This window comes from Geotrypetes seraphini, chromosome 5 (assembly GCF_902459505.1).
Source record: "Geotrypetes seraphini chromosome 5, aGeoSer1.1, whole genome shotgun sequence".
In the NCBI taxonomy this organism is placed as follows: domain Eukaryota; kingdom Metazoa; phylum Chordata; class Amphibia; order Gymnophiona; family Dermophiidae; genus Geotrypetes; species Geotrypetes seraphini.
Genome location: NC_047088.1, coordinates 59,328,925 through 59,356,256, shown reverse-complemented (window position 1 = coordinate 59,356,256; position 27,332 = coordinate 59,328,925). Strand labels below are relative to the sequence as shown.

At 42.5% G+C, this 27,332-nt stretch overlaps 1 protein-coding gene across 3 annotated transcripts in view; it reads right to left on the bottom strand.

The window, feature by feature from the left end:
- The window catches only part of PCDH11X (protocadherin 11 X-linked), a 1,806,309-nt gene that overhangs the window by 1,367,512 nt on the left and 411,465 nt on the right, over positions 1-27,332 (bottom strand). Inside the window, exon 5 of one of the 3 annotated variants that reach the window (XM_033945370.1) lies at positions 7,966-8,444. The exons of the other annotated variants lie outside the window; for them this stretch is intronic. Coding sequence (XP_033801261.1) covers positions 8,439-8,444 — 6 coding nt within the window. The 3' untranslated portion in view covers positions 7,966-8,438. Of the gene's footprint in view, positions 1-7,965; positions 8,445-27,332 lie in introns of those variants that run through there. 3 annotated transcript variants of the gene reach the window in all.

Below are 27,332 nucleotides of genomic sequence, written 5' to 3'. Positions count from 1 at the left end.
CAGCCTCAAGGAAAGCAAACAAAATGTTGGGTATCATTAAGAAGGGTATCACGACCAGGATGAAGGAAGTCATCCTGCCACTGTATCGTGCAATGGTGCGGCCGCATCTGGGGTACTGTGTCCAGTACTGGTCGCCGTACCTCAAGAAGGACATGGCAGTACTTGAGGGAGTCCAGAGAAGAGCAACTAAACTGATAAAGGGTATGGAAAATCTCTCATATACTGACAGATTGAAACAGTTAGGGCTTTTCTCCCTGGAGAAGCGGAGACTTAGAGGAGACATGATAGAAACCTTCAAGATCCTGAAGGGCATAGAAAAAGTAGACAGGGAAAAGATTTTTCAAATTATGGGGAACCACAAGTACAAGGGGGCACTCGGAGAAATTGAAAGGGGACAGGTTTAGAACAAACGCTAGGAAGTTCTTTTTCACCCAGAGGGTGGTGGATACATGGAACGCGCTTCCAGAGACTGTGGTAGACAGGAGCACATTACAGGGCTTCAAAGAAGGTTTGGATAGGTTCCTAGAAGACAAAGGGATTGAGGTTTAGAGGTAGGTTATAGGGCTAAGAGTAGAGGTAAGTATAGGGATAGGAGTAGAGATAGGTTATAGAGCTAGTCAGGGACCACTACTCAGGCAATGGGCCTGATGGGCCGCCACGGGAGCGGACCGCTGGGCGAGATGGACCTCTGGTCTGCCTCAGCGGAGGCAACTTCTTATGTTCTTATGTTCTTTCACCCAAACCCTCTAGACTGCTTCTGAACTGGTGCTAAGTTTTTGGTATTATAGATTACCATTTGCTTTGGCCACTGCAATGCTGCCATCTGAGCATTGTGAAAAAATACTAACTGACTTCATCTGCATCCATTTAAATGTATTTCAATATCATTTGCTGCAATGGTTAGTGCACAAATTAACGCCCGCATTCCAGCTCTTTGATCATTCTGTCCAAAATTCTATGCGCTAGATTCACAAAGCAAAACAATTGTGTACCGATCGGTTTGCGACCCCTTTGCGACCCGATTTCCTTACCTCTCTGCCGACCATCCTCTGATCCGCACATGCAAATGAGGGCAACGGCATGCAAAGTAGGCAAGGACGCGATTCACAAACCAAAACCCTGCAACACTGACTAGGCTGGCCGATCACAAACAAGCGACTGCTGAGGACCAGTCGCTCAAGCCCTTTCCGAACTACCCTGTGAACCCCAAACTCTTCCTGCAGCCCCAATTCTCCCGCTGCCCCGGATCGCCTGCCTGCCCCAGTCACCTGCATCCCTGGAGCTGCCTGCCTGCCCTGACTCTCTCACCCTTCCCCGCAGTACAGGCCCTAAGCAGGGTTAAAACCACGGGCTCGAAAAGTTTTTTTAAAAAAAAATCTCTGCCGGGCCCGGAGGTACAGCGCATGCACAGACCAACTACAGATGGTCTGCGCATGCGCTGGGATCCCTATAGAGCGATCTGGGCAGGCAGATGGGGACGTTCCTCCGATCACCCCCATCTGCATATTATAGTTTGGGGAATTCATCGGACCTGCCTGGATCGGGCCCAATCGGGTAGGTTCGTGAATCTAGCCCTAAGGGCAGGATTCACTAAACCTCTAAATCGCGCATGATCTGTTTCCTATTGCATGCCGGCTGACTGATTCAGTAAAGGCCTGCATGCAAATGGAGACAATCGTTAGCACCCCCCCTATCCACGGCCAGAGCGATCTCCGCTCATGCACAAACCCTGGCAGTAGTGACAGGAGAAGCAGCCTCCTGTCACTGCTGTCAGGGTTCAGCCCAGCCCAGATCTCTCTTGCCTGCTCCTGGACTCTCGTGCTCTCTGCCACCGTTCCCTGCAGTGCAAGCCCATGGTTTAAAAGCGGGCCTGCACTGCGGGGAACGGCGGCAGAGAGCAGGAGAGTCCTGCAGCAGGCAAGAGAGATCTGCCCGACACCCCCCCCAAACTGCAATCTCTCCTGACTGCCCTGCTCTGCCGCGCACCCCCCCCCCCCCCGCCCGGAAGAAAAAAGCATGAGGGATGCTAACTCCCTCCTGCCATCAGTGTTAAAGCAAGAAAGAAAGAAAGAAAAAAAAAAGCAGTGCAGCACTCCCTCCCGACATGGCACAGCCCACCCCCGACACCAAAGTTGGGAGCAGGAGGGGTGCTCGGTCTCTCCTGCTCCTAGGTCTCCCACCCCCTGGCCCACCCCTGGTCAGACCAGGCGGTCGGGCCCGGCCCACCCACCTTTGTACCTTTAGAATTTTGGGGAGCAGGAGGGGTGCCCGGTCCCTTCTGCTCCTTCGAGGCAGGCTCCCAGCAGATTCCCATCTTCGGGAGCAGGAGGGGTACCCGGACCCTCCTCCTTCTCCTACGCCACTGAAAATCTTCGGGAGGAAGAGGAAAGTCCTCCTCCTCCTGCTCTCTGGCCATCCGCAGCCCCAATAGCGGCCTTAGGCCTCGCCCCATCATCTGATGCACGGGGAGAGGCCTAAGGCACTTATTGGCTGAAGCGCCTCAGGCTCCTCCCTTTGGAGGGGCCGGGGCACCTCAGTCAATCAGGAACTTCCTTAGGGAGGAGTCTAGGGAAGTTTAGGGAGGAGTCTAGGGAAGTCCCTGATTGGCCAAAACAATGACTGCTGTTACTGATAGAGATAGCGTGAATGCACCCAACACCTCCACAGTATTTCTCACTGCATTTATTTTCATTTACCACACACTATCTCCCCCCATTTTACAAAACCGCATAAGAAGTTTTTAGCGCCAGCTGGCGTTCTGAATGCGCTGCTTCGATGTTCATAGGAGCTCTTTGACGGTCAGAGCAGCAAAGAGCATTCAGTGTGCTAGCAGGCGCTAAAACCTCTTGTGTAAAATGTTATCACACTTCAGAAAAAAAAAAAGGGCCCCACTATCAGGGCAATGTGCCAATGATTGTTAACCGTATATTCTGTAGTGTAAAATGTTTCTGGGGCCGCACAAACGCTGCAGCAAGACAGAGGAGGAAGACGATAAACACCCGGGGGCAGCAGAGGAAAAACACTGCATTGCCCTCGACCGGAGCAGCACAAAATACTTCATGGGGGCCGCAGGTTGGACACCCCTGGGACTCTAATCTAATCTTCTATTTGTGCATCGCGCGTACCTATTCAGGCACAAGGTGACTTACAAAGGGAAGGAAAAGAGAGGCTTGAATTGTACAAGATACACTCAGGGAACATTGATGTCACTGTTATAGGGAGAAGATGTTATGTCTAGCTTGTAGAGCTGTATTGAATAGGTTGTTTAGTTGAACACAAACAATAAAAATATTATTCAGCTGAATATGAATACCGAATAATGGCATTGAGCTTTAACATAACAAATAATAAAAGAAACAACATGGAATAAAAGATGAAGATTTTATTTCAGTAGGATTTAGCACACTAGAGCCCAGATTATTTGTATTTGAATTTAAATCACTATTCGGCTGAATACATATCATGTATTTGGGGCCAAATAGCTGTTTTGCATGATTTTGAATCATAGCAGCTACTAGCTATTTACTTAAATAAAATTCAGTGTGCAATGTACTATACCTGTACACTATGTTTTACTGTTTTCAAACATAAAAAGTTAGCAAATGGGACTTCGTATGTCAAAATCAAACTATTCTATGTGAGCAAACAGTTTTTCATCTTCAGTGCATCAGAACCATTATCAAAAGAGTGAATATGGGGGACAATTTTAGACAGACCATCTAAAATAGGGGTAGGGAACTCCAGTCCTCAAGAGCCATATTCCAGTCGGGTTTTCAGGATTTCCCCAATGAATATGCATGAGATCTATTTGGATGCACTGCTTTCAATGCATATTTATTGGGGAAATCCTGAAAACCCGACTGGAATACGGCTCTCGAGGACCGGAGTTAAGAACATAAGAAGTTGCCTCCGCTGGGTCAGACCAGAGGTCCATCGTAACCAGCAGTCCGCACCCGCAGCGGCCCATCAGGCCCATGACCTGTAATGTGATCCTTCTCTAAGCCCTTTGATCCCTTTTATCCTTCTATTCCATACTCTATCTAAAACCTATCTCTACCTCTATCTGTATCCCTCAATCCCCCTATCGTTCAGGAATTTATCCAATCCTTCTTTGAACCCCCGTAGTGTACTCTGTCCTATCACAACCTCTGGAAGCGCATTCCAGGTGTTCCCTACCCCTGATCTAAAATGTGTAATGACACCTATTTTATGCATATTTTATGAAGGTTAATATTGATGCCTTGAGCAAATAAACACCCAGAACCAGATCTAATGATATTCAAATTCACCCCCTGCTCTGGGTAAATATAATTCCAGTGCAATAGGTGAAACATTCTAGACATGTGGGTTATCTCCCAATGGCCGTGTGCCATATGCAGAAGGAATCCACTCCAGATTTTTCCTGTGTCTCTCCTCTACTTCACTGGGAGCTCTAGCACTATCTGCAGTTTTTCCCTTTTTCACAAGTGCCTGAAGGAGTGTTTTTGTTCTGCTCTCCTTTTTTTCTGTGTTTTCATCCCCTTTTTAGGATTTATTTGTGCTCTAGTATTTCTTCATAGAGTAGAAGCAGACTTCAGTCTGCACCTGACAGGCCGAACCCTGGTGGTACCTGTTGGCCAGCTTGCATTTGTTTCTTTGGAGCTCAGGGCCGTCCCCGCTTTTTCCTCACCGTGTGTTTAGCAGGGGTTTGAGCACAGGCTGTTAGGCATCCTTTGGAGGCTCAATGGTGTCTTGCAGGGCTCAGGCTGTGTTTTTGCCTCCACCTGTCTCTTAGCACATCTGCAGAAGTAGAGGTGTGGCCAGGCACCATGTCTGACTGGCAGTCTGAAGATTAACATCGGCATTCCCAGCATGAGAAAGTGATTTCTTCTATTCCAGTTACTGTAAGAGAGCTGAGGCAGGCTGCAGCACATTTCCAGCACAGGTCACAGTGAGCAAAGCTGTCACAGTCTGTGAGGTAGATCAGAGGTTTGTGTGTGGGAGGGTCTGAATTTTGCTGTTTTGATGGTTTCTTAATGTCCCCCTGTGTTCCCCCCACCTGCAAAATCCTAAAATTGTTGTTTTTCTACTTTCCGTTTAAGACAATGCATAAGTTCATCAATAGAGCCAATTGAAGGTACTACTGGGCGTCGGGAGGCACTACCAACGCTCTTACCTCTCCTTTTCGGCATACCTATAGGCAATTCTCGCTAGTAGAGAGAAAGATTTAGCAGCATCTTTCTCAACAGCAGGTTGCCGTGGCCATCTTGGATCCTTGTTGGTAGGACATTTTACCGTAGGCTAGCGAGGTTAATTCTCTGATGCTCATAGGAATTGAATGAGCATCAGAGCATTTACCTTGCTGGCCCATAGTTAAAAGCTCTACCGCGACTTGATAAAAGGAGTCCTTAATTAGTATATTGGTTTCAATTATAGGCTTTAACAAGCTTTAATGGGATATAATTGTCTGGAACTGTAGTTAATGCCCAATCTCAATTTAAAGACAGCTATTTCCCCACTGATCCAAGGATCGCCAGTATAAGAATTGAAATTTATTAAAAACCTGTAAGTTTAAAGTTTTTCTTTTTGCACAGATATTATTGACTCTCTTGGATGAATTCATAGTCTACTACAGTAGAATTTGGGGCTGTTAATTAACTGCTTGTTTCTATTTTTAACGGTGGATGAAAAACAGTTTTAATGTTTATTTAATTACATAAAGGACTTGATTCACCAAGGTTTTTCTCCCATCTGTGTCTATGATAAATGTTGAGTAAATGAGGCCAAAAATATATATTATTTTAATTCATGTCTAATAAATCCACATTTGTGGCATATCAATCAACTAATTATTCATCATTAGAATACTGTGTTAGTAGATATGGGTGCAAGTATTTATACCAAACATTTCATTTGTCTTAGACTCACCCCAAAAATAAGGAATACTGAAAAAACAATATTACAGAGGAACAAAAAATAGAGCTTCCTATGCCTGTCTAGGGACTCCCTAGGTGAAGTCAGGTTTTTAAGATATCAATAATGAATATGTATGAGGTAAATTTCACATATTTAGTCTTGGCTTCATGCAGATTTATGTCCTGAATATTTATTGTGGATATCCCCTGAAAACTAGACCTTCCCAGAGCAGGATTAAGAAGTCCTGGCCTAGAAAATAAAAAATAATGGGATCAATATTCAAAGCACTTTAACTAGCCAGAAATGGCTCTTGGCCAATAAAATTGCTTGTCCAAGGCTATTCAGCAGCAATTAACTGGTGAGCACTGCTGAACATGTCTGGTTAGCACCAACTCATTCTAGGGTAGATTCTAGGAGCGGCCAGTTAACCCCTTCCTTCACAAAGCCGCACTAGTGTTTTTAGCACCAGCCGTCACGGTAACAGCTCCGATGCTCATAGAATTCCTATGAGCGACTGAGCTGTTACCGTCGCGGCCAGCACTAAAAACGATAGCACAACTTTGTAAATGAGTGGGTAAGTGCTCAAATTTAGCAGTCAGGAACCGGTCAAGTCACCATATAAATAGGACTCTATAATTCAGTCGTGCTGGCTATGGTTTTACCGGTTATATCAACCTAGAAATTCAATTTCTAAATTTCTCTCTTTCCATCCTCCTCTTTGCTGCATTTTACGAGGGGGTGCTGACAATTTCTCAGCCCAACCAAGAAGAGAATGATGTGGATATGGTTCAATCAATGATCTGAAACAATGTCAAAACGTAGAATTTTGTTTCAGGAAATTGTCACTTAATGAAATAAGATAACACTCTTTTTAGCTACTGTGGAAAAATAATGCTTAGAATTTAGGAGGTTGGTTGCTTAGGCTGAGAACTAATGCAAGTTAGTGAGGTATTAAGTTTATATAAATAAAATACAAAAATGCTGGAGCCCAGACATGGCCCAGCATGGAATTTCCAAGTAAAATGCTGGAGGCAGTCAGCATAATATTTAGAATCACTTGCTGAATATTGATCCCCAAAGTCAAAATCAAAATCCCCTTTGTGTAATCATTCTAGATATTTTCTTAATATTATTTATTTTCTCTTTAACACAATACCTGATATTTGGATGTTTACTCTCTTGTTTGAGTTATCTAAATGTTGTCATATATCACATGGCCTCCAGAACTTAATACAGTAGTACCTTGGATTACGAGTATAATCTGTTCCAGGAGCATGCTCGTAATCCAAAATGCTCGTTTATCAAAGCGAGTTTCCCCATAGAAAATAATGGAAACTCTCTTTGATGCGTTCCCCCCCCCCCCCGAGAACCGGCATTGCTCCCCTCGAAGGCCCCCCCTGCGATCAGGCACCCCCCCCAGCGATCCGGCACTCTCCCCCCGACACGATTGGGCACCCCCCCCCCCGCCACGATCCAACATCCCCCTCCGACACAATTGGGCACCCCCGCCCCCGCCGCTTCTTACCCTCATCTGGGCACTCTTGAAGCTCGGCCTCCTCGTCTGCTGGGCCTTGAACATCTGAGCATGCTCAAGGCCTGCGAGTTCACGTTCACGTTCAGAACGTGAACTCGCAGGCCTTGAGCTTGCTCAGATGCGGGGGGTGCCCAATCGGGGGGCGGGGGGGTGCCCAATTGTGTCGGGGGGGGTTGGATCATGGCGGGGGGGTGCCCAATCGTGTCCGGGGGGGGGGTCGGATCGTGGCGGGGGTGCCGGTTCAAGGCAGCGGGGGGTGCTCATAAATCGAGCCATGCTCGGTTTCCGAGGCACCGATTTTGCAAATGTTTTGCTCGTCTTGCAAAACACTCGCAAACCGGTGCGCTCGTAAACCGAGGTACCATTGTATATCCTGATCTGGTAAGAACAGAGCCAGAAATATTGTGTCTGAGTTATAAGGTGCATGAAACAATTCCATCGAAGGTAAATATTTTATATAGTTAGTGATAGTACACATGTAAACCAGTTTCTGTCTATTGCAAGGATCAGAAAAGAAATAATACTTTTATTTTAAATGTATCTGTATATTTTATTGCACTTGTTTCAGTGATTATAGGAAAGAAATTACATCAGTACAAATATATAATAACAAAATCCAAAAATGATGAGTCACAAGAGGATGATTACATATATCTTAAGGAAACAATAGATTGTATAATACCTATCACTCAGAGTGACAGAAAATATTACTTGCTATTTTGTTATTGAGCATTACAGCACAGAGCTCCAAAGTGTGTAGTTCTTTCAAACGACAAAACCAAAAACAGAAACAAAAATAAAACTTGCCCTGGATACCTTTCAGTAGGGCAGCTTGAAGTATTCAGCTTTACTTGCAAACTTCTCTGGAGATCAGACGGCATGAGTCTTCAGCAATCAGTGACAGGTGAAAGGGCTTTCTCGTGCTGTTTCCATGTTTCCATGTTTGCTGGCTTAACGTCATTGTGTGCGCAAACGACCTCAGTACATGACATCAGAAGCGATGGTGTTTTCAGAGCTGGCAAACAGAGAAACAGCATGAGAAAAGGCCGCCCTGCCATCATTCCTTCCAAACACTGCACTGAAAACATTCACCTGCCCCAATCTTTCACTGGTCAAACTATGTGCCTGTTTCTTGAAATTTGATGGGTACTAGCAGAGATCAGCACAGGCACTCCAAATGAATCACTTCTTTCTCCTCTGACCTTCCTATGGGCAAGTCTACAACTAATTACCATTTTTGCATGAAAAACAGTTTATACAACATTTCTTTCTAGAACGTTTACCGTATTTTCACTCATATACCGCGCACCCGTGTAAAACACGCACACGGGTATAGCGCGCGGGGAACAGACATTTATGTAATAAAATTTTAATATAGCGTGCACACGTGTATACCGCGCATGCTAAAACCTCCTCCTGCCTACTCCGAACCGGCATCCTCCCCCCCCGCTCGCATCACCCCCCCCCCGCGATCCTACATCCCCCCCAGCACCGCAAAGACAACTCTTACCCGATTGGGCACCGGCACCAATGCACAGGATGTGCTAGTGCCCGAAGATCCTCCCTCGTTGGGTTGGGCTGGGCTGGGCTGGGCGGTGCGAGAGAGATCCTCCTTCTTCCTGTGCCGGGCTGAACTAGGCTTTGAGCATTTGCACATGCTCAAAGCCTTCTGGTCTCGCTCTCTCTGAGATAATCTCGGAGAGAGCGAGACCAGAAGGCTTTGAGCATGCGCAAATGCTCAAAGCCTAGTCTAGCCCGGCACAGGAAGATGGAGGATCTCTCTCGCACCGCCCAGCCCAGCCCAGCCCAACCCAATGAGGGAGGATCTTCGGGCACTGGCACTGGCACATCCTGTGCATTGATGCTGATGCCGGTGCCCAGTCGGGTAAGAGTTGTCTTTGCGGTGCTGGGGGGGATGTAGGATCGCGGGGGAGGGGGGTGACGTGAGCGGGGGGGGGGGATGCCGGTTCGCAGGGGGAATGCCGGATCAGAATGAAAAAAAAAATTTGTACAACGCGCTCACACATATAATGCGCATGGTTATGCACGGTTTGTAAAATCGTATATAACGCACGCGTTATATGCGTGAAAATACGGTAATTATCTCACAGCATAGGTATATATGCATAAATAAAACCCATGAAAGAAAGTATGACCCTGATTCAGTAATGGCGCTCTGTTAGGCGGTGGTAGGCGTCCTACCGGCACCTAACTTAATTCTTTCAATTGGTGATAAAGGGTGTCATAATTGACCGTGTAATTTAAAACCAATTAAAAAATTGATTTTAAAAAATGGAGGTACCTAATGTGCCTTCAAAATGGCCACCGTTTTTCCATCTATAGAGGCGCTTTATGAAACTACTACAGGCATGGCTAATGCATCGTAAAATGCCTCCATAGCCGCAATTCACATGAAAGGTAGGCGTCGGAAACATAGGCCTTTAAAACTCCAGCCTACTTTTCCAGCGCCTACCTTTCTTGAAACCGCAATTCCAGAAATGGAACCGTCGCGTGATCGACACACCATTGGTGACTATTTTTTTAGGCAGCTGCCGACAACGGCACTGTTTATGGAATCCTGCCCTACATGTCTAAATAGCAGCAAAAATTCTTAAATAGACATGTGCATGTTTTATATAAATTATAAAATAGCTGATTTTATGACATTTATTTTAATTTTGTAGAATTGATTCATCAAAGATGAACCGATACTGTATTTGTTTATTTCAGAAGAAAAAAAAATCTTGAAAAGCAAAGATTAGCTTACTCAACTCATATTCACAAACAGAAAATGTGTTTTTTTTTGTATGCAAAAACTCATTTCACGCATATAGAACATGAGTTGTTTTGCAGTTATGCCGTCCCTAGCCTTTTTTGCTGCCCAAATTTGAAAATGTTAATTTCTGCATGCTGAAATCACTGACAGTATGTATTAATGTGATAACACATTCTATTGCTGATCTAGCACATAAAATAACTTTTGTTTATTTGATCGAACTTTGCTACATCTGACCTTTTGATTGCGCATTTACACAAGGTTCAATTAAATAGCAATGTGAATTGCAACGTGATATTAATATACTGAATTAATCACTTAACCTGAACAATTGCAAAACACTTGTAAAGCATGCCACCTTCTCTACATAATTACTATACATGATTGAATATAATTAATACTTTTATTTTCCCCTTTTTTGTTTACTAAGGTCCAGGGTGGGGGGGAGGGGGGTTATTCTAATGTTATATGATGGATATAAAGAAGGGAGGAAGGGTAATTGATGTGATTTAATCTCTGATGGATTAGTAAGTGATGTTAAAGTATATATGATTGTATTTTTGTTGCATTTATTGAAAGTTTTAAAATGAATAAAGATTTTGAAAAAAAAAAAAAACAACCCAAAACCCCAATTACTATACATGAAGGAGTGAATGACGACAAACCAACTGATGGCATATTAATTATTATAGATGGGGAAATCTGGAATGTCAGCTTTGATTATTGTATACAAGAAAACAGTTTGAGGCATGAGACAGTCTTGAGGTCTTTAGCAGGGGTGTTACTTCCCAGTTCATAAAAGGACCCTGTTACTAAGCAGTGGTAAGCACTAGTGCATTTTAATTTATAGCACAAAGGGAATGTTTGGAAAGGTGGTCAAGCGGGATGGTAATAAAATTATAGGGACCAAGCCTTGAAAAAGCTCCTGGCGAATATTTCCCTGACTATAAGACCACTAACACCTACACTAAGTATGCCAACTCCTACTGCAGACTGGATACCTGTCCCCCTAATGTCATGAAATCGGCCCCAGTCAATTTTAAGGCCAAAATACTGATTTGGATCAACTCTCTACTATCCTCTGGGAAGTTTCCAGCAGAACAAGGGCACATTATGATTACACCAATTAAGAAAAATACTAAAGAGCCATCTAACATTGCATCCAACTTTAAACCTATCGCCAATATCCCCCTGGTTACCAAAATAGCAGAAGGGATAGTAAACACCGAACTCACCACATACTTAGAAAAACACAATATCTTACATGACAACCAATCCGATTTCCGGTCAGGTCACAGTACTGAAACAATTTTAGCTTCTCTGCTTGATTATCTTCATCAACTATTCAGCCAAGGCTCATGCGCTCTAATATTGCAACTCGATCTGAGTAGCGCATTTGACTTGGTTGACCACGCCACTCTACTAGACTGTCTGACATCTATTGGAATCTCAGGTCATGTTCTCAATTGGTTCCATGGATTCCTGACATCAAGAACCTACAAGGTGTTCAAGGACGACACTACCTCCTACAGCTGGGACAACCATTGTGGGGTCCCACAAGGCTCCCCCTTGTCCCCCACCCTATTTAACATCTACCTTGGCTCCCTAGGAAACCTCCTGCAGAGTTTAAAGTTCAAATTCTTCATCTACGCAGACATCACCATAATCATTCCGCTCACTTGCTTTACCTCAGAGTTTCTAAACTCGCTATCTTTCACCCTAAATCAGATTGAACTTTGGATGACAGTGTTTAGATTAAAGCTAAACCCAGAAAAAACTAAATTATTCTTAGTATCCCCAAACGACAAAATCAAGGAAACTACGCTACATGTCAATGGTCTAGACTACTGTATTGAGCAATCCTTAAAAATACTAGGAGTCACTTTAGACAAGCATCTCACACTGGAGAAACACACTTACCTAGTGTTTAAGAAAAGTATCTTGGTGCTCTGGAAACTCTGCACCATTAAAAAATACTTTGATGACACCTCCTTTCGTCTGCTGGTCCAAGCTTCTATTCTTAATGTCCTGGACTACTGTAACATCATTTATCTAGGCGCCTTCAACAAAATCACCAGGAAGCTGAGATTAGTCCAAAATACCGCCATCCGCCTTATCTTTGGCCTGAAGAAATGGGAACACATATCCCCTTTCTACCACAAGTTGCACTGGCTGCCATTCAAATCCAGAGTCCTATTTAAGTTCTCTTGCATTTGCTACAAAACCGTATCTGGTATGTCACCAGACTATCTTTACCCCCACTTCAACCTGAACTATAATAATAAGAGCTCCCGCAGAATAACTATGTTCGCTTTTCCCTCACTGAAATTGTGTCATCTTAAAAGATTCCTCGAACGAATCTTCTCTTTTCAAGCGGCCAAACTAAAATTCATGGCTTGCCCAAATTATACTTGACGTCTCTTCATACCTCCACTTTAGAAAAAAGCTCAAAACTCTACTTTTCAATGGACCAAATCCCCCCACCCCTCTAAGATTGTTGCTCCCCCCTTTCATCTAATATGCTTTGTCCCCCCTTCTCAGAAATTCAATTATATTTGCTTACAGTACATACTGTATGTGCTCTGTATTTAGCCCTTCCCTCACCCAAATTGTCAATGTAAACTAATTTGACCCCACAATTGCCTTGTTATGTTCTTTTTTCAATCGCACTGAATGTAATTCATCTATCTGTTGTGAACCACCTAGAACTCCCTGGGTATGGCGGTATACAAAATAAAATTATTATTATTATTATTAAACACATGCTAAATGCTAACGCATGCATGTTATCCTATGGACGCATTAGCGGTTAGCGCACACATTGATTTAGCGCTTAAGGCAATGACATTCTTGAGCCTTTAGTGGTGTTGCTGAGGTTCTGGGTGTTGAAGTGTGTTCATATAGGCATATATACGCACACAACTATGGACATTGAGGGGCCCCAAATTTGAAATTGTGCTTAAAGTACAGAAATTAGGAGTAGAGAATAGGCATGCTTTGTGCTAATCAGTTAGCATATGGGCATTGGCACACTGACCTATTAGCACAGGATTACCACGAGAGCCCTTACTACCTACATAATAAGGCCCTCTTTTACTAAGACGTGGTAGAGGTTTCTACCACGGCCTAGAACACTGAATGGTATGACACTGCTCCGATGCTACGAGCGTCAGAGAAGCAATGAATCATTTAGTGCTCCAGGCCATGGTAGACCTCTCTACCACTGCTTAGTAAAATGGGGGGGGGGAAGGCTTGGTATTAATAGCCAAATGCTAATTTCAAATATTTCAAAAATAGATTCCACATTGTCCTTCAATGACCACCTCCAATCCTTGGTAAAAAAAATGCACTTTCAGCCTTCACATGCTGAGGAAAGTTAGATCCTGCTTCCATCAAAAACATTTTACCCTCCTTGTCCAATCCATCATCCTCTCCAGATTGGACTATTGCAACTCTATCTACTTAAGCCTAACTAAGAAAAACCTCCACAGACTCCAACGGATTCAGAATGCCACGGCCAAGCTCATCTTCGCTAAAAGTAAATTTGACCATGTCTCCCCGCTCCTGGCCAAGCTCCACTGGCTTCCGATAATCGCCAGGGTCCACTATAAATGCGCTTGTTTAACTTTCTAAATCCTATATGGTATCTCTCTCCTTTTATCCCTCTTTCTTGGAATTCCTCAAACCCTAATACCACCAGATCCTCCCACAAATTAAAACTATCCTTCCCCTCGCTAAAAGGCATTTCCCACACAGGAAAGCAAGGGACCTCCCTCCACTTCAAAATCACTGAGCTCTGGAACAACCTTACCTCCCCTCTTCGGAACTTGAGCTCTCTCCAAGTTTTCCGCAAACATTTGAAAACCTGGCTTTTCTCAAAAAATGTAAGTCTCCCTCCAACTTAGGAATCAAGGAAACTCTTATATCTTGGCATCCCAAGTCCTGTAAATTTTCTTCACACTTCTACCTCTAACCCTCTGTTGTAGTTCCTTCCTATTTCTCCTACTGTAAACCGTGTCGAGCTCTACGAACATGGAGATGATGCGGTATACAAACCTAAGGATTAGATTAGATTAGATTAGAACGTAGCTATTAATAGGAAAATGGAAATTGCAGCCATTTTTAGAGTTATGCTAAAAAGTGACCTCAGTTCATGGGTAGCCTCAGCACTAAAAGTGGCATAGACCACTTTTTAGCATAGCTAGGTAAAAGAGCCCCTACACTTCTGGATGGGCCATAATTGGTATACACTCACTGCCATGTCACGAACGACCCTTGTACTAAAGTATATTACATTTTGTAGCTGCCCCACCTTAATGCAAAAAATTAATCTGCAGTAAGTGCAAATTTGCAAGTCCTTTTACTAAACTGCGGTAAGCACTAGAGTGTGCTTACCACTGCTTAAAAGGGCTTTGGACAAGATGTGCTCAGCTAGGGTTACCATATGGCTCCAGAAAAAAAGGAGGATGCATTGAAAGTTCTGTGTTTTACTTCCCTTGAAAGCAATGGAAGGAGGATGGACAAAGGCATCTGAGTTTTACTTCCAGTAAGAGCAATGGAAGTAAAACCCAGATGTCTCAATCCATCCTCCTTTTTCTGGAGCCATATGGTAACCCTATGCTCAGCAGAAGCATAGCCAGATTTTGACATTGGGGGAACATACCATTTTTTAAATAGGCACCACTGTGAGGCTGAAAAGCCAATCCAGTGCCATTTCACTTAAAATCCATTTGGGGGACAGTCATTCCCTTGCACCCCCACCCACCCCAGAAACGCCTCTGGTATTCAAGCGTCCTATGGTAAGATCCCAATCTGCATGTACAAACCATGTGCTAAAAAACATATATTTTATTTTTGCAGAGGGGGCATGTTTCTGTGCTAATCAGCTAGCATTTCTGAATTACCACATGCTAACTGATTATCGCAGGATTAGCACATAAAAGTGCTTACTACCTACAAAATAGGATATCAATAAGTGCTCACTCGCTAATTTTATTTAAAGGCCACATGCTAGTGGCAAAATTAGCACATGGCCTTTAATTCAAATAATGGAAAACTGGTTGCTTTACCGCTGCAGTAAAAATGGTCTTGGCACATACAGGTACACTAAGTCCACTTTTTACCACAGCTTAGTAAAAGGACCCCTTAATGAAGATTCTGGATTAAAATGTTCATGTGTATGCAATACCCTGGCCAATATTAAATGGAAGTACTTTGGGCAGAATTCTATAAACAGTTCCTAGTGGCGCCTACATTTCAGGTGTTGTTTGGTGTAGTTGTCAATCAACTGCTAGGCGCCATTTATAGAATCACACCTAGCGGTGCATAAGTAAACTTAACCATTGTTAGGCATCCATCAGGCCAGCTTTTCACTCGCTTAATTTGGTGGCATCTGTGTTGGATGCCTAACGATGCCTGACTCAACCACACCAATTTTCCACCCATAACCATGCCTACTGTTTGAGATAGGTTTTGTTAGACATCCTTAGGTGTGGAAGGGCGCCTCCACTTAGGAGTCGCGAGGCGTCTTAAGAGTTTGGCGCTGAACACTTAAATTGTTTAACTGGGTTTTTTTTGGGGTGTGGCTAAAAGTCGGTGTGGCCAATTATCATACCAATTAAGCCAATTTAAAAAAAAAATAAAAGTTAGGTGCAGATTACAAACTTAGGTGTCACTAGGTGGCTGTAATTAGGGTGATCAGCGGGGCCTAATGTAGGTGTCATTTATAGAATATGGCCCTTTGTGCCTCCTATTTAGGAGGCACTAAATAGGCCCGAGCTAAGAGGTCTTTTACTAAGCGTATTATTCACTAATGCACACATAATACAGAATGCATAGTGTAGAATGCAAAAAAATGTCCTGCGTTAGTTTAGGCATGTCTGTGCCATTTGATAATTATTATTATTATTTTAATTTTGAGGGAGCATGTTAGGGGCAAAGAGCGGACATTCCTGCACTAACTAGTTAGTACATATACATTACCACAATCTAATTGGATAGCATAAGGTTAATGCAGGATCCCTTACCACCACCTAAAAAGGTGATTTATTATTTTTTTTTTTTTAATGGCCACATGCTAGATGTTATATTAGCACATGCCCATTAATGAAAATGATACCAAAAAAGGATGTTTTTATGGCTGCAGTAAAAATGGCCTTCACTTGATAGAGACCTGCATAAGGACCCCTAATTGCACAATTGTCAGTTAATGGGTGGCATCTGTATACACTAACCCCCTCTTTTACAAAGGTACGCTATGCTTTTTAATGCACACTAAATATTAGCGTGCGCTAAACACTAACGCATGCATGTTATCCTATGGACATATTAGTGGTTAGCGCACGCGTTGATTTAGCATGCGCTTAACGCATGCTAAATCGCTTAGCGCACCTTTGTAAAAGAGGGCCTAAGGGCCAGATTCTGTAACCGGCACCATAGCCAGCAGCCACCTTAAAAGCGGCCACTGATCACATGTCAATCACACAATGGCACCATTCACAGAATTTTGCCTCCAGAACGGTAGGCGCCAGAAATGTAGGCCAGGGATTTCCAAGCCTACATTTTTGGTGCCTGCCTTTGGTGTGAATTGCAATTCCATAGATGATTTAGGCTGTCTTAACGCCACTTCAGACATTACCCACTCCTAAAGTGGCATTAGGCGGCCTAAAGCACATACCGAGGCACAATTCTGATGCCAATTTTTTTAGATATTAGTAGGCACCTTGAAACTCAGTTAAAATATTGGTTAAATGTAATTTGTTACTGATCTTGGGCGCCTACCAGTGCCTAAAAATTTGGCACCATTTAGAGAATCCGGTTCTAACTGTGGTAAACTCTTCGTGCCCAAGGAGGCAAAAAACTTCAAGCCATTCTTTTGCTATATTAAGAGGAAACAATCCGCGAAGGAAGCGATGGGACTGTTGGATGACCATGGAATAAAGGGAGTGCTAAAGGAGGACAAAGCAATCGCTGATAAACTAAACACATTTTTTGCGGCTGTATTTGTAGAAGCTATTGTACACAGCATACCGGAACCAGCAGGCTATATGATGGAAACAAAGATGGGAAACTGACAGGGTTGACGGTCAGTCTAGAAGAGGTATGCAGGCAGATCGATAGGCTAAAGAGCGATAAATCCCCAGAACTGGATGGCATCCATTCGAGGGTTATCAAGGAAATGAAAGGGACTATAGCTGAACTGCTTCAATTAATAGCCAACCTGTTGATCAAATCAGGAAAGATTCCGGAAGACTGGAAGGTGGCGAATGTTAAGCCGATCTTCAAAAAATGTTGGAGGGGAGATCCGGGAAACTACAGACCGGTGAGTCTGACCTCAGTACCGGGAAAGATGGTAGTGGCACTGATAAAGGACTGCATCATTGATCACCTTGACAGACATGATCTGATGAGGACCAGTCAGCACGGTTTCAACAAAGGCAGGTCTTGTTTGACGAACTTGCTGCACTTCTTTGAGAGAGTAAACAGGCAGATAGACAAGGGCGACCTGGTTGACATTGCATATTTGGATTTTCCGAAGGCGTTCGACAAGGTTCCACATGAACGACTACTTTGGAAAATTGTGAACTATGGAATCAAGGGTGAAATACTCAAGTGGATGAAAAACTGGCTCGAGCATAGGAAACAGAGTGGGGATAAATGGACAATACTCGGACTGGAAGAGCGTCACCAGTGGGCTGCCGCAGGGCTCGGTGCTTGGACCCATGCTCTTCAACATCTTTATAAATGATCTGGACATTGGTACGACGAGTGAGGTGAATAAATTTGCGGACTATATAAAGTTATTCTGAGTAATGAAGACACAGGGGGATTGCGAAGATCTGCAAAGTGATATAATCAACTCGAGAAATGGGCATCAACATGGCAAATGAGGTTCAATGTGGATAAGTGTAAAGTGATGCATGTCGGTAAGAAAAATCTCATGCATGAATACAGGATGTCTGGGGTGGTACTTGGAGAGATCTCCCAGGAAAGAGACTTTGGAGTTTTGATCGAAAAGTCGATGAATCTGTCCGCACAATACGTGGCAGCGGCGAAAAGGGCGAACAGAATGCTAGGAATGATTAAGAAGGGGATCACAAATAGATTGGAGAAGGTTATCATGCCGCTGTACCGGGCCGTGGTGCGCCCTCACCTGGAGTACTGCGTCCAGCACTGGTCACCATATATGAAGAAGAACACGGTAGTATTTGAAAGGGTCCAGAGAAGAGCTAAAATGGTTAAGGGGCTAGAGGTGTTGCCGTACAGTGAGAGATTGGGCCTCTTTTCCCTTGGTAGAGAAACTAGGCCTCTTCTCCCTTGAAAAGAGGACACAGAGGGGACATGATCAAAACATTTAGAATATTGAAGGGAATAGACAGCAGATAGACAGATTGTTCACCCTCTCCAAAGTAGGGAGAACGAGAGGGCACTCTCTAAAGTTGAAAGGGAATAGATTCCGTACAAACATAAGAAAGTTTGTCTTCACCCAGAGAGTGGTAGAAAACTGGAACGATCTTCCGGAGTCTGTTATATGGGGAAACACCCTCCAGGGTTTCAAGACAAACTTGGACAAGTTCCTGCTAAACTGGAACGTACGCAGGTGAGGCTGGACTCATTTACAGCACTGGTCTTTGACCTGGGGGCCGCCACATGAGCAGACTGCTGGGCATGATGGACCACTCGTCTGACCCAGCAGTGGCAATTCTTATGTTCTTATTCTTCAACCATGCCCAACCCAGTTATGCTTCCTAACACAAAAAGCTCTTAACACATGAATTATTGCATGCTAACTAGTTATCATACTCATTTGCTAGCACTTAATGCATATTAATTTGTGCATTAAGGACCTGATTTTATAAAAGATGCCTACAGTTAGAAGCCCAAATCAGTGCACCTAGCTGATCTAGGCACCTAACTTACCCTCCCCATTTTATAAAACCATAGTGCAATTTTTAGCGCCGGCCATGGTGGTAACAAGCTCCAATGCTCATAGAATTCCTAAGAACATCAGAGCTGTTACCACCGCAACCGGATGTAAAAACCATGCTACGGTTTTGTAAAAGGGAGGGGGGAGGATTAATGTTTTTATTGGTTCAATTGGTGTAGGTAATTGAAAAGTGCCATTTAAAACCAATTAAAAACAATTAAAAAAATTAATTTGCTGGTAAGCGTCTAACTCAGTAGTAGGCGTCTACAACTTATATGTTGGTATATACACAAAGGTGCCTACTGGAGTTTGAGGGTGGATTGAATTAGGTGCTGGTATCTTAGGGCAGGAAAACTCTAGCTTAATATACCAGCGCCTAAGGTGTCTAACTTGATTTAGGTGCCGCTAAGTGTGCTTCTACAAATGGTGCTTAATTTGAATGACATCCAATAGTTGCTGTTTTCCTTAGCACCTATCAGGTTAGTCACTGTTTATAGAATCAGGCCTTAATTACCTAACACACATCAGTGAAATGGCCCCAAATATAAAAAGAAATTTCAGCATTGATAAAGAACCAGAAGTAAAGCTACCATAAATAGTATGGTCAGACATTAAAAGGAGAATATTAGAATCTTTTTTTAGGAAAAGTAGGAATACCAAAAGGTGAAAATTTGAAATAACCTCCCTGGATTCATGATTAAATATTTCTAAACTGTTTATACTGATAAAAAATATCTATTCAAAGCCATTCACAGTAAAATGCATTAATAATCAATTTGTACAAAAGCATAAGTGCAGTTGAGTGCAATTGTCAATCAGCCATTAGGCGCTGTTTAAAGAATCATACCTAGTGGTGCCTAAGCAATCTTAGGCACTGGTAGGTGTTGAAACTTTAGGTGCACTCCCATTTATGCCAGGTTTGTCTTGGCCTAAATAAATGCACATAAGTTAGGCACCTACCAGCACTTAAGTCAGTCCACACCCAAAATTCATCCAGAATCAGCCCCTAGGCACCTAGGGATAAATTCTATAAATAGCACCCAAGAAGATAGGCAAGGTGATAGGCGCACTATATTGAATTGTGCTGTGTGGCACTGAACTGAATGTTAAGCACCTAAGTCGCTTAGGTGGCTTGTGTTTAGGCACTGTGCTTCTAAGTACAATATACTATAACAAGGCACCTAACATCAAGCCATGCTGAAGCCTAACGAGCATAGTGCCTAATTTTTTTTCAAAGCTGCCTAAATATTTCCAGGCATCTTTGTGTACAATCAATACTACTTGATAGGCGCCTAAGTTCCAATTATTGCCAATTAAAGAGCTTAATCGGGCTTGTTATTCAATTTTGATAGGCACTTATCTTGTTGGCTGCCTCCATAATGGGCGCCTATCCTTGGGCTCCATATATAGAATTTGTCCCCTACTGAGTTAGGTGCCTACCAGATAATTTGTTTCATTGATTTTTTAATGGTCCTATTTTTAGTGCATGGGTAGCATATGCTGAGCCCACTGTTAGTGCGTGGCTCCTGAGCACAGCCCACTAGCACCATTTTTAAGTGATGGTAAGCATGTGTTAGTGCATACTGCTGCTTAACAAACGCTCATCTGTTCTTGTCCTGTATCTGTGGTTATCTTTTCTTGTATTGTTCTTCTGTTAGTCTGCCCAGGGCTGGCAGATGCCAATAATATTCTTGTTTCCTTTCCTATGGCACTCCAATATCCATTAAAGGAGAAAGGAGCAGAGGGCATTGAATTGGAGAAGTGGAACAAGCAATATTTTATTTCAAAGTTTCTGTCTTATTTTTGGGGTGGCAGAAGCAACATAAATCTTTATTTTAACAGTGTACAGCTGGCCAGCTTTTTCACCTAGAATGACTTTTATGTTTGCCAAGTTTAAATGCCTTTGCAAAGTTGCACTTCCAAGTTGCCAACATTTTTTTAATGTCCGAGTTGTTTTATTGAGCACTATTGTGTTCTATATATTGAAGAACTGTCTGCTTTGATTCACTAAATTTTAAAAATAACCTGCAAAATCTAATTTAAAAAAAGTCTCATATGCACCCTACCCGTTTAAGGCACTCTACTGAGCAACTATAACTGGTCTACAGATTTAGCTTATATACATCCCCCTCCTGACTTCTTCAGTACAAACAGCATGAGCATGTCTACTTTTGTAACATTAGGTTTTAAGAGTTACCGTATTTTTTGCTCCATAAGATGCGTCTGACCATAAGACGCACCCTAGATTTACAGGAGGAAAATGAGAAAAATAACATTCTGAACCAAATTCTCCCTGCCAGGCTCTGCACCCAACCCTACACTCCTTGCCAAGCTTTGCACCCTGTCCCCCCCTCCCTGCCAGGCTCTATAACCTGCCCCTCTCTGGTGGTCTAGTGGTAGGCTGGGACAGGGCACAGGGCAGACAGGCACAGGGCACATGGGCAGGCCTCCCCCATCCCAGGCAGGCAGGCCTTCCCCTCCCAGGCAGCCTCTCCAGGAAGGCAGGCCTTCCCCTCCCAGACAGCTCCCCCCAGGAAGGCAGGCCTCCCTCCTCCCAGGCAGCCAGGCAGGCAGCCCCCTCCTCCCAGGCCTCCCCACAGGTAGGCTAGGGCTCTCCCTTCTCCCTCCCTATTTTTTAATTCGGCAGGGCATGCAGGCCCCTGCCCCGGTCTCACCCCGTACTTATTTTTAATTCAGCAGGATGGGCCCCAGCCTCTCTCTCCTCTCCCCCTCTTCCAGCTCAAGTATTGTCCATTTACCCCCCACTCTCTGTTTCCTATCCGCCAGACAGTTTTTAATCCATGTGAGTATTTCACCCTCAATTCCATGACTCAGAATTTTCTGAAGTAGTCGTTCATGTGGAACCTTGTCGAACATCTTCTGAAAATCTTGATATACAATATCGACCAGGTCACCTGTTTATCTGCCTGTTTACTCTCTCAAAGAAGTGCAGCAAGTTCATCAAGCAAGATCTTCTTTTGCTGAAGCCGTGCTGGCTGGTCCTCATTAGATCGTGTCCATCAAGGTGATCAATAATGCGGTCCTTTATCAGCGCCTCTACCATTTTTCCCGGTACTGAAGTCAGACTCACTGGTCTGTAGTTTCACAGATCTCCCCTTGAACCTTTTTTGAAGATTGGCGTAACATTCTTCACCTTCCAGTTTTCCGGAATCTTTCCTGATTTGATTGACAGATTGGCTGTTAGTTGAAGCAGTTCAGCTATAGTCCCTTTCAGTTCCTTGATAACCCTCAGATGGATGTCATCCAGTCCCGTGGAATTATCGCTCGTAAGCCTATCAATCTGCCTGCATACCTCTTCTATACTGACCATCAACCCTGTCAGTTTCCCGTCTTCATTTCCAGCATATAGCCTGTCGGGTTCCGGTATGTTATGTATATCCTCTTCAGTAAATACAGACACAAAAAATGTATTCAGTTTGTCAGCTTTGGCTTTGTCTTCCTTTAGCACTCCCTTTATTCCATGGTCATCCAATGGTCCTACCACTTCCTTCGTGGGTCGTTTCCCCTTAATATATCGAAAGAACAGCTTGAAGTTTTTTGCTTCTTGGCTATTTTTTCCTCGTAGTCTCTTTTGGCCCTTTTTACCGCCTTATGGCACCTGCGTTGATGCTGCTTGTGATTTTTCCAGTTTTCATCTGTTTTTGATCTTTTCCATTTCTTAAACAAAGTCTTCTTGTCCTATTGGTTCCTTCAACACTACAGTGAGCCATGCCGGTTCTTTGTTCTTTTTCCTCTTGGATCCCTTGTTGATACATGGTATATATAGATTATGCTCCTTGGTGACTGTGTCCTTAGAAAGGGACCATGCTTGCTCTAGGGTTTTAATAGTGCTTATTCTCTTCTTAATCTTCTTCCCCACCATGAGTCTCATCCCTTCGTAATTCTCTTTTCGGAAGTTCAGTGCTGTGGCCGTTGTTCTGGATCGATGATTCACCCCTGCATCCAGGTTGAAGCGGATCATATTGTGATCACTGGTTCCAAGTGTCCTCTGTACTTCTACACCTTGCACCGGTCCTTGTAGTCCATTTAGAATTAAGTCCAGAATTGCATTTCATCTCATAATTTCCTTGACAAGTTGTTCTAGGAAGCAATCGCCTACAGCATCCAGGAACTTGGTCTCCCTACCGCAGCCGGAGTTGCCTAGGTTCCAGTCTATCCCCGGATAGTTGAAGTCACCCATGATAATTGTGTTGCCTCCCTTCCAGTTGCGTTTAATCTCGTCCATCATTTCACAAAATATTATTTTTGAATACATACTTTAAATATTCACAAAAAGGGAGCAAACTAGATAGATAGAATACTGTAAATGTCATATATATAGCTGGTGAATTAGGGTAAAATTCATAAAAGGGCGTTAAGCGTGTTAGCGCACACAATCACATTAGTGAACGCTAACTGCTACAAATTCCCATTATTTCCTATGGGCATCTTTAGCAGTTAACACACGCTAACACGATTGTGCTCATTAATCCCCTCCCCCCCTTTTATAAAACCATAGTGTGGTTTATTAGTGCCGGTAACAGCTCCAACGCTCATACAATTGCTAGGCGTGTCAGAGCTATTACCGCCGGTGCTAAAAACCACACTACGATTTTGTAAAAGGGGAGGTAATGCGTTAATGTGCACTAATGCACTTAATGCCCTTTCATGAATCACCTCCTTAGAGTCTTAAATATCTAAGAACTTCAAACATTTCTAGGGATATCCTTATATTTTTTATTCAATATCTCCAAATATGAGTCTTATTTCATAGCATTGGTTCTATCATGCACCAAAGGAATAAAACAACTAAGTGAAAAACTCCACCATCATGTTATTGATGAATTAAGAGGTATGGTGATAGACTAGCTTACACCCTTCTACTTTTGGGGGTGATATCAAGAAAATGCTGCAAAAAAAAAAAAAAAAAAGAGAGAATAGTGTTGAATTTAAATGTAGGTGTATTGATGTTGACTTATGCTAGTATTCTGTAACCATAATTACACCTGTAAGTGCCATTTATATAACAGCTTATGTAAAATGGTCAGCCTTGAGTGACTAGGGGCTATATTTTCATAGTTTTATTATTTGAAAGGGAATGTGAAAATAGAGAATAACTGTTTTCTACAGTGCTAAATTTGATTTTGAAATTTCCATGTTAAGGGGAAACAAACCAATAAAAACTGCCTTAATTCTACAAAGTTTGCCTAAAGTTAGTCACCTATATATTGGCAAATCTAGCCAATGTAGGTGCCTAAATTACCCCTCCTTTTTTTTTTTTTTTTTTACCAAACCATGCAACAATGGCACTGTAGCCAATTAATTCCCAATGGGCTTCAGTGTGATTACTGAAGACTGCTATAGTAATTGGCTTTGTAAAAGGGGGCCTTAATTGCTTAATAGACTTAATTGGCAATTAGCACCTCGTAGATGTAAATCAGTACCTGTTTATAAGTAAACCGCTCTGAATGTGCAGCTACAAAAAGGCAGTATACAAGTCCCAGTCCCCTTTCCCTGAATTGCATGTAATTGGATGCAAGGCGCCTAACTTGGTTGGTGCCTACCACTTTGAGGTGGGCATCTAGTCCAAGGTGCCTACCTCAAAGTAGGCATGATTAGGGATGGATCATAGGCATGTTTTAGATGTAGGTACTAGTTTTGGACTTAGACACCAGTATTTAGACCAAGAAAACCCTGATATAAATAGGGTGTGCCTAAGTTAGAATGCCTACGTTTGTTTACATCCATATTACCTGAAGAGCTCTCAAACAGACAGAGGAAAAAAGTAGCCTGTTTACATGACAAGATTCTATAAAATGCACCTAACATTTTTTTAGAATCAAGCTTAATGTCACACCAGTCAGCACCTAATTTTCGGATGCTATTTATAGAATTGGCTTTATTTTCAAAAGGATTATAAGTTCAGTGTAATTGAATCCAACAACACTATTTTTTACACCTGAACACAAAAGGCTTATAAACCACTTTGGAATGTGATTCAGGACGCCTCAGCCCCACCACTCCACCGCTGCAATTAAATTTTAATATTGCACCGGGAAGGCTGTGTGGTGCCTCATCATCGGCAGTCCTTTTATATTATATTTTATTCAATTTTAATTTTGCAAATGTCTTAATCAAAATGTCTGTATTAATACTGCATTTACTAAAAGTATAAATTATGACTTATCTCAGGCCGCCTTGGGAGCCAGACCCTTGGGGGTCTGGCTCCCAAGGCGGCCTGAGATAAGTCATAATTTATACTTTTAGTAAATGCAGTATTAATACAGACATTTTGATTAAGACATTTGCAAAATTAAAATTGAATAAAATATAATATAAAAGGACTGCCGATGATGAGGCACCACACAGCCTTCCCGGTGCAATATTAAAATTTAATTGCAGCGGTGGAGTGGTGGGGCTGAGGCGTCCTGAATCACATTCCAAAGTGGTTTATAAGCCTTTTGTGTTCAGGTGTAAAAAATAGTGTTATTTATAGAATTGGGCCATAAAAGCCTATCAATGAACTGAGGGGGGTTTTTGTCATCATTTCCAGGAAAATGCTAAATGCTCTGTACTGCTCCCAATGCTCATTGAGTTCCTATGAGTGTCAGGAGCAGCGCAGAGGACTCAGTACGCCAGCCTACATTAAGAACCGCTTTCACAGTTTTATAAAAGAGGGGTTAATTAAGTACAGGTATTAACACCAGGTCTAGGCACATTTTCAGTGAGATATGCTAGTATTTTATAAAGAAAAGTATGCTTTATAAAATTACTTTAAATAGTAAGCACTCTGTTATAAAATTGTCTTCCGCACTGCTTCTCAAAAAGTGGTATTGCAGAGCATGCTTAGTAGTAATCAAAGTGGGCTTCACTAGGACATGCTATTTTATCAATACCAAAGTTAGGGTAGTCTCCATCAAGGGCTATACACTTATTCCAGTGATTTTTTTTTTTTTCCATTTTTTCATTCCGTCAGAAAAATACAGAACAAAAAAAAAATTGGAAAATCAGTGGACTGAGAGTATAGCTCTCGATGGAAACTTCTCCAACTTTATTGGCTGGGTTGAGAACTTTTCAGTGGCATCTTGCAAGCTTATCAACACAGGTCCCATTTTACACAATGAGACCTAGTTACTAATAACTAGGGTTAACAGTAAAATAACACTTATCCTTAGCCCACATTGACTACTAACTCTATAAGACAGCTTTTAGCTCAAGGCACTAACAATACACATAAATTACTGTATTATTTCTTTATTTTTGATTAGTGAAATCAGAGTTCATTTTATTTCTGTTACCTTATTTATCTTACATATAATTATGGAAATTCTAAAAAGAAATGCAAAACAAAAATATTTACTTTGTAAATAGCCACTTAAGTGTAAATGACCTTTTTAAAAGGCTGACCAGCAACATATACATGGGTAGAGCTAGGGCAGACTATACAAGCATGAGCATACACTATAAAACACTATTAACTAACTATGGGTATTAATACCAGACATAAATATGTTTTCAGTATTTGTCAATGTTAGTATTTTATAAAGAAAATTATGTACACAATTATTGGTGTTTTAAATAGAATTAGGGTGATTGAGCGCTCTTAATGGCAAATGGCCTTAGTTTAAAACAACTACCCATCCCTAGTTATTTCTTTAGCAATTAATACTTAAAAGGGACAAATTAAGTAGACAATAGGCAGAGATTGTGCCTTACATTGAACGCATAGTAACTCACCATATTTTAATTGTTAAAACAGCAGATGGTAGATGCCACCTGAATAGATAAGCCAATTTCATTGCATAATCTGACACTCAGTTAAGGCTGGTAGATGCATGGAACAGGCTCCCCGTAGAGGTGGTGGAGACAAAGACTGAATCTGAACTCAAGAAAGCATGGGACGGGAGCGTAAGATCTCTTAGGGAGAGGAGGAGATACTGGATGCTTCAGATGGGCAGACTGGATGGGCCATTTGGCCTTTATTTTTCATCATGTTTCTATGTCTCTTTGTTTTTATATTAACTGAATGTCAGAATGTAGAGAGCACCCATATGGTTAACATGGATGTTTTGCAGTTACTATGTTAATTTTAGCTGTTAAACATGGTAACTATATTTTAATAATTAGGTCCCTCAATAAATTGAAATTAAAATGGCAATGATCCCAAAAATGTGCTCCTAAAACAGAATCTGTAATAGTAA